Genomic DNA, 8,771 nt, shown 5'->3' on the forward strand with positions numbered 1-8,771 from the left:
CATTTAGATCGATAACGACGCATCTCTGACAAATAATGCATCTGATGTTGAAATTTGCATATTATAAATTAATTCACCTTTTCCCTAATTTGATTTGTACTTACCTTCCTATTTTAAAACATCGACAGATTCCAGGCATCAGCCTGATCTGGAGGAGATCGTATGTTGACATGTATTTTCGTTCTCATGGCCAATTTTGTTCCAAGGAATATGATTGGTGGAATATTATCTGATCTTGTTAAGTTGTACATAAAATTGCTCGTCTTATAATGGCAAATTTTTAACAAGATTAATTAATATTAGCTCGTTAAAAAAAAAATCCCAATTAAATAACTTATAATTTTTAAAAATAAATCTTTTGTTTACCTAAAATAGTAGACAAAAATTGAAGAGAAAATGTTATTCATTACAAAAACTTTTTTTTTATTTTAATATTTCAATATACATGTATTATGTTTGAAAATGAAAAAACAAGTCACCTGGAATTTCAATAACATTTTTTATTTACAATTCCAGAATTTAGCACAACTTGTTTCACATAGATGATACTGACAGAACAACTCAAATGAAAAAAAAGAAAAAAAAAAAGATGTGTTTGTGAACCCGATTGATGCCCCCATATGGCAGCTATCTTAATTAAGACATTTAAGTGTATATGTGTACCAAGTCATATTGAAATTAAACCAAAACTATAGGAAGAGTAGCCTTTTAAGAATTTCAAAGAAATTTCTATTTTTATTAACCATATCATGGCAAACCGTTTGTCAAAATCAAAAACCGATAAAACTAATTATATATATTTTGGTATTGTCTACTTGTATACTAAGTCAAATTGAAATTGGACAAAACTGTAAGAGTATCATTTTGAAAAATTGTTTGGACAGATGGACAGACAGACAGCTAGACAGATGGATAGACGATGGGCACCTTACTAATCCAAAAGCTCTTCTGCTCTCTGACCAGCAGAGTTAAAAATAACGAACTATGTCATTTACCTAATGGACAGTAGATATCTGGGAATTTGATCATTTTCAGAAAGTATGAAATAATCTCTCATAACAGTTGTCATAAATATACAGTCAAACCTTGTTTTCTCGAACTTGATGGGACCAAGAATATACTTTGAGATATCCGAGGATTCGAGATGTCCAGGGTAATATACTTAAGGAATAATTGGGATTTCCAAATCACTTAGACATATCCATGGTATTGGAGATATCAGCGTTCAGGATACCGAAGTTCAATTGTACTGTTCTATATCCTTCTAAGCAGTGCATTTTGTTGTTATTTCAGTTTTGAGACTTTAGAGTAAGCCTACAAATTACATCAAACTTACATTCAAATTTATGGTAAATCGTATTACCTCTCTATAAATTTTGAATACATTGGGTATAATACCCAACTCAGTATGACACAGCAGCATCTTTCATTTAGTCGCTGTTATAATCAGCTTCAGAAAGGGCCTTCTGATCATGATTAAAAGTCAAGTTTACATACCTAATTAATTAAAAAACCTCTGTAGAATGTAACTATATCATTTGCTTATTACATTAAATGTGAAATATTTGAAAGAAGCCTTCTTACAAAGATTTCCCTTTTAGCTTATTGAAAACTGCAACATTTCTGATACTTTGTTTGCTGCACACAGAGGTAACTTGGTAGTTGTCAATCAATTCATATTATTTTACGATTAATTTCATTAATAAGTATAATTAGATATGTAATTAGAATGTTGATAATAGTGGCATAAGACCTCAATTTTCTCCAAATAACATCTTTTTAAAGAAAGTTATAACAACTTAATAATATAAAAATGCATTTATTGGTAAATAACATCAAGAACTATACAGGGGAATTCTTTTTTGTCTCAAACAGAATCTCAATCTTAACAAATTGTGTTAGGAATGACTTTGCTGAAATTACTGATACATGCACCAAATATCTGATAAACATGTCAACACTATTCATTATACTTTCCCAGATACACATTTCATTTTATTAAGTCATCATGTATAGCACTGAAAGAAAAAGCTGCTGGCACCATTCTCCATGTCTGCTGATCCTGCCAACAGGTTCAAGTCTCAAGAACTTAAATATCACATTTATACATAAACTTGCATCCTCTTTTGGGAGATTTGTACATATGCACCCCATGAAAAAGGTGCCTAAATGAATATCATGATTTTTCACTGTTAAAAGATGATGAAAGTTTTTCTCTATTGATGACTTCTATTATTTTGCTGCGTTCCTCTTTGATAAAGCTGCTGCCAGGTCAGTTTGGAGTGCCTCTTGTTTTTTCATATCTCCTAGGGGAACAAATGAGCGTAGGCCATACACTATGTCGCGTGTTTTTCCAAAGTAAATCTCATTTAATGTGTTTCTAATTTTGTTTTCCATGTCCTGCAATAAAAACAAAATAATGAAATGCACAAAAGCAACAATTTGATACATTTCTTTTATACATAATCAAATAATGGTCTGAGAAATCTCCTCATTTAATACTTTTGGGAAATACTGTTACATCTTCAGGCCATTCCTAGTGTTTTGTTTTTGAGGTATGAAATTTGAGAAAAACACACAAAAATATCCAGACTTATAAAAATTTGTATCAATTTTAAAACTACGGGGATAGACATATAATTTTCATATAAGATTCTTTTATATTTTGAGGTCAAACAATGAAATTAGTATATACTTAGTTATTTTTGTTACAATATTAATAAAATTCTCAAATGATCATAATAAATGTTGTCATTATAGTTGTGGGTTTTTTTTATTGATCTGTGTTTATCTTCCTGATAAAAAGATTTTCATTTTTCGGTGGACACTAAACAGAAAAACAAGAGGCCCATGGGCCACATCGCTCACCTGAGCACATTGGCTAGGCAAAAGCACAATCAGTTCAGTATTGAAAAGACCGGGGGGGGGGGGGGGGGGGGGGGGGGGGGGCTTGAATTTTAAACTACCTGATGATGCTTCCATGTCAATATAACAAATGGCTTTGTTGTACTTGAGAAGATTTTTTAAAAAAAATTCCCATATATTCCTTTGTAAAAATTTGATCCATCATTGTGGCTCCTCCCTATCCCAGGGGTTATCATTTGAACAAACTTGAATCTACACTACCTGAGGATGCTTCCATATCAATATGACTAAACATAGCTTTTCTGTTCTTGAGAAGAAATATTTTTTCTATATGTTCTTATGTAAAACTTTCCATCCCCCATTGGGCCCTATCCTACCCCTGGGGGGGTCATCATTTGAACAAAATTGAATCTACACTACTTGAGGATGCTTCCATATCAATATGACTAAACATAGCTTTTTGTTCTTCAGAAGAAGATATTTTCCTTTATATTTCTATGTAAAACTTTGATCGTCCATTGTGGCCCCGCCCTACCCCTGGGGGTCATGGTTTGAACAAACTTGAATCTACACTACCTGAGGATGCTTCCATATAAATATGACTCATCATGGCTTGCTGTTCTAGAGAAGAAGATTTTTAAAGATTTTTCCTATATATTTCTATGTAAAACTTTGATCCTCCATTGCGGCCCAGCTCTACCCCCGGGGGTCATGGTTTGAACAAACTTGAATCTACACTACCTCAGGATGCTTCCATATAAATATGCCTCATCATGGCTTTGCTGTTCTTGAGAAGAAGATTTTTAAAGATTTTTCCTATATATTTCTATGTAAAACTTTGATCCTCCATTGTGGCCCCGCCCTACCCCTGGGGGTCATGATTTGAACAAACTTGAATCTACACTACCTCAGGATGCTTCCATATAAATATGACTCATCATGGCTTGGCTGTTCTTGAGAAGAAGATTTTTAAAGATTTTTCCTATATATTTCTATGTAAAACTTTGATCCTCCATTGTGGCCCCGCCCTACCCCTGGGGGTCATGATTTGAACAAAATTGAATCTACACTACCTGAGGATGCTTCCATATAAATATGACCAATCATGGCTTGGCTGTTCTTGAGAAGAAGATTTTTAAAGATTTTTCCTATATATTTCTATGTAAAACTTTGATCCTCCATTGCAGCCCCGCCCTACCCCCGGGTGTCACGATTTGAACAAATTTGAATCTACACTAACTCAGGATGCTTCCATATAAATATGACCAATCATGGCTTTGCTGTTCTTGAGAAGAAGATTTTTAAAGATTTTTCCTATATATTTCTATGTAAAACTTTGATCCTCCATTGTGGCCCCGCCCTACCCCTGGGGGTCATGATTTGAACAAACTTGAATCTACACTACCTCAGGATGCTTTCATATAAATATGACTCATCATGGCTTTGCTGTTCTTGAGAAGAAGATTTTTAAAGATTTTTCCTATATATTTCTATGTAAAACTTTGATCCTCCATTGCAGGCCCGCCCTACCCCCGGGGGTCATGATTTGAACAAACTTGAATGTACACTACCTAAGGATGCTTCCACATGAGTTTCATATTTCCTGGCCCTATGGTTCTTGAGAAGAAGATTTTTAAATGATGCCATTATTTTTTCAGTAATTCCTAATTATCTCCCCTTGAAAGAGGGCGTGGCCCTTCATTTGAAAAAAACTTGAATCCCCTTTACCCAAGGATACTTTGTGGTAAGTTTGGTTGAAATTGGCCCAGTGGTTCTTGAGAAGAAGTCGAAAATGTGAAAAGTTTACAGACAGACAGACAGACGGACAGACAGACGGACGCCGGACAAAATGTGATCAGAAAAGCTCACTTGAGCTTTCAGCTCAGGTGAGCTAAAAATTTGGAATGGCTCAAGTGCAAGTAAAAAATTCCAAGAAATGTTTTCATATATTTATATTCTTACTTTATGATATCACTTCACATATTAAACAACTATGTCAATGAAGACAACGTTAATTATGTGCAAAGGGAGATAACTTTGCTATCCTTTTACTGTGCTACTCCAGCAAATTCAGTTAAAATTTGTTCAGATAATGTTTTGAATCTTGATCTGAAAGCAATGTATCTTCTCACCTCTATCATTCTTCCAATATTGACAATATGAGGAGCAGCATCACTGACGGTGGCATCGTGTTCCACCTGACGCGTCAGGCTTCCTCCGAGGTTCATAACTCCCGAGGCATCCTTCGTGGTCTGCAGCCATAACATCACAGTGGATGTTAGTTTATAATGGGCACTTCTCCCACTTGATTTCTCCTGTATAGGAAAAAATATCACAAATTGAAATATCATCCAATTTGAATGAAGTTACCTAAAATCTTTAACAATTTAATACCTTCCATTACCCTCTAGCTAAGTAATTTCACAATGTTCAAACTCAAGAATTCATTTCTATCATTTTAACCATCCTCTTTCTACAAATTGAATACAAAGTCCACACATTGAAAGGTACATTAAGCTGTTGCATTCATGTGTTGAAAGATACCCAAACAGAACATTCAACAGACAACTCAAATACTGATATCTTTTTCTTTCTTTTCTGTAAAGACAAAGAAATCTCCATCGGGACATCTTGCCTTCCACAATCCATACTGAACCTGTGAAGCTTTTGTTACCAACCTGAACTTCAACAACATGAATTGAATCCCAACAGCCCTTAATTTTCTTGGATCCATCTCCTGCTTTTTTGATTAATATAACTCCTGCAAAGCCATGATCTAGATCCCAGAGGTATACTGATGAAACCCCTCCTTCAAAGTACCTGAGACAACCAAAAAAAAAAAATCATCCTGAGTCTTCCTTCAAGTGCCATGTTGTAAATATATTATTATAGCCAAACTTTTTCTAACACCAAGTTGGGGCATTTCAGAAAGTTTGAAATTTAAAATGTATGGCATTAATATATCACATTTTTTACAATTTACAAAAAATGTTTTTAAAAAAAACACTTAACTTATATATCTTAGCTTATAAATCCATATTTCCAGAATAATATATGAATTACATCGTATAGCGGGTTTCTTTAGCGGGTGTAAAATTTGGCGTTTTGCTTGCTCAAAGGTATGCTAATAATTTTGGCGGAACTTTTTTTGGTGGACAGAGTGTTCTGTGACATTGCAAAAGAGAGGAAATTCATCTTTTAGATAAGTTTCAGTACATTTAATATATGTTTGAATACCGACTTAAACAAAAGTTTGAGTAAATAAAACACCAGATGAAAGTTATTTTGCTTATACAATAGACTAATCAAAGTTATTTAAAAGATTTTCCTTGTATTTAGTAGTGATAAAGAAGAGTGCAAATTTGGCGATTAAAATTTTAGCAGCTTCCTACAAAACCACTAAAATAAGCCAAAGTTAGCACCCCGCTGAAAATACCCGCTATACGTTTTTTTTTTTTTTTTTTTTTTTTTTTTCTCAGAAATATGGCAGATGCCTACATTTCCCTATACTGATCAAAGGCAGTGTTGGCATCAATCTCCAGTTTCCGTAACCTGTCTGAAGGCAGGGTACCATCATCCAAAGGTGGATCATAGGAATTACTCCAGGGGGACCTAAAATGAAAATAGAAAAACTGAAAAATAAAAACTAATCTTATAAATGTATATATATATATATATATATATATATATATATATATATATATATATATATATATATATATATATATATATATATATATATATATATATATTGCACGACCTAGAGAAACGCAAACTCTATCAACCCGAAAGCAACTGGGAACCTGCACCGGGCAAATGCGTAGCCCTTGAGTCAATTAATCACTCAATACCGATTTACTTTGTCCATAAAAAAAAAGATCTATATGAAATACTTTACAAAGAACAATTACTCCCAGTTCTGGTCCTTGTTCACAGTTTATAATGTTTGACCTTACCTGTATGAATCTCCATCTCTGTTATAGTCACATAATAAATAATCTTTTCCTAGCTGTTTGTCTCTAGCAATCTTCAGAGGTTGATCAACTGATGAAAGTAAATCTTCACAAAGATTTGGAACCTGTAAGAAATAGAAGATTTGTTGGTAGCAAGAGAAGCAAATGCTGCTTTTTTAGTGAGCTCTACAGAGTATTGCAAGGTAAGGTAGGAGAAAAAAAAAATATTAACAGCTCAAAGAATGTTATGCAAACACAAGGACATGCAATACTTTATAAAGTCTAGGCTTATCAACAACACTCTTCAACTGAATTTAGGACACTCTAAACACTGCAAACTAAAGAATTATAACATTCCATGGTACTTTTATGCAGTTGCAGTGATCTACCCTTTGATTAAAAATTGGACGTAAAAACTAAAACCTAATAATGTACTCAGTTTGAAATCAATTTCAGTAATATAAACTTTACTGGACAAAGATGACTTTATTTTATTTGATAAATAAATTATATTGCTGTTGAAAAGTAAGGCTTAAAAAATTACCAGTATGTTTGTTTCCTTTACATTCCCAAAAAATCAAGGGTCAGTAGGTCGTGATTTTTTTTTAAGCTAATGAATAATGGGATTAAACATACCCTGACTGAATTAACCAAGTGTGATATTTACAGTGGACACCTAACATAGCTGTCTAGCGGCAGAAAACGAACTTCAAAAAGTTGTGGAGAAAAATCTAATTTATCTTGAAGTTACAATAATGATTACCCTTTATATTTAAGGTAAATGTTGACTAGGTTGACATATTTTATATCTCAAATAAAGCTACAATTAACATTTCTTGTATAAATTAAATCAGCTGATCGATCAAACAGATTTGGCAGGAAAAAAAATCCACTCAAGGGTAATTTGAATGGGTCTGTCGGGTAACAGGAAACAAACATAATTTTTTTAGGCCTATTAATGAATTAAATCCTTGTTTAAAAAATGTAACAACAGGAATCAGGAATATTTACGAATTTCCTGCTGCAAACTATCTATGTAATCTCCCAACCGAAAAGTGGACTAAGAGACCCAATTTAATTTTAACACAGTTTTTTGTAAGTCAAGGTCTTACTAGATCAATCAAATCTGTCAGATTCTTTTCTATCTGTTGAGGTGGAAGTCTCCTCATCAAATCTAATGCACAATCCAGCTGCTGTTCGGACTACAAAATATATAATAAATATAAAATGTCAAGTTAACTTATGCTTATTCATGCAAAAATATCATATAATCAGTAACTTTTTAAAATTACTATTTATATGACCAAATATGGGCATACATGATGACCATACAGGAAATAAACTGGAGAACTGAATGACATACTTTAGATTCATAAGAATACCAAGTCTTTATGCAATGCTTACATAAATTATTATGAAAATTGCCAAATTGGATTTTTACCCCCTCAAATCCCCCAACTTCCTATTCTGCTTTCATTATCAAAGAAAAAAGGGCGTTTTATGTCTCTACCATCAACTTTTTGATAACATTACTGATAACACTTTACATCATTGCAAAAATAACATTGTCATCAAAATTGAATTTAATAAAAAATCTTAGATAAAGTTTAAAGAAAACAAACCATGTTGATTCCTGTTAAAGCCGGACAAGTTAAAGTTCAGGAAGAAATCGATTTAAGATCTCCGCAAACTTCCGGAGAGGAGGTTAGAATGTTATACTTTGCATTATCCAATGAAGTGCAGCGTTTCGTCAGCTTCATGACATAAATTTCCCGCTATAAATAAAAATGCGTTTTCTCATGAACACGATTTAACACTATCTGATGAATAAATCTTCATAAAATGAAATTTATTCAAATCTTTTATATAAGATATTAATTGTTTTAAGTGTGAGCATTAGTTAAATAGGAAAAATGCATTTTTAACGTCAAAAATAAAAGTTTTTAAATGATG

General features: G+C 32.9%; 1 protein-coding gene across 1 annotated transcript; it reads right to left on the reverse strand.

Moving 5' to 3' along the window:
- Positions 1-1,803: 1,803 nt before the first annotated feature.
- LOC133171729 (F-actin-capping protein subunit beta-like) lies at positions 1,804-8,564 on the reverse strand. Its single transcript, XM_061306521.1, has 7 exons — positions 8,441-8,564; positions 7,931-8,020; positions 6,822-6,943; positions 6,364-6,477; positions 5,544-5,685; positions 4,998-5,180; positions 1,804-2,400 (listed from the first exon to the last, which is right to left on the reverse strand). The coding sequence occupies exons 1-7, from the start codon at positions 8,441-8,443 to the stop codon at positions 2,233-2,235; spliced, it is 822 nt and encodes a 273-aa protein (XP_061162505.1). The 5' UTR covers positions 8,444-8,564; the 3' UTR covers positions 1,804-2,232.
- Between the last annotated feature and the right edge of the window lie 207 nt (positions 8,565-8,771).

Source organism: Saccostrea echinata, unplaced genomic scaffold (assembly GCF_033153115.1).
Source record: "Saccostrea echinata isolate AGI-Se365-2 ecotype Australia unplaced genomic scaffold, CSIRO_AGI_Sech_v1 ptg000054l, whole genome shotgun sequence".
In the NCBI taxonomy this organism is placed as follows: domain Eukaryota; kingdom Metazoa; phylum Mollusca; class Bivalvia; order Ostreida; family Ostreidae; genus Saccostrea; species Saccostrea echinata.

Excerpts from the sequence above, each read along its gene's own strand:
- LOC133171729 (XM_061306521.1), bottom strand. Across the intron at positions 5,686-6,363 it reads TTTGATCAGTATAGGGAAAT|GTACTTTGAAGGAGGGGTTT; the intron begins GTAGGCATCTGC and ends TGGTTGTCTCAG. Across the intron at positions 2,401-4,997 it reads ATATTGGAAGAATGATAGAG|GACATGGAAAACAAAATTAG; the intron begins GTGAGAAGATAC and ends TTTTTATTGCAG.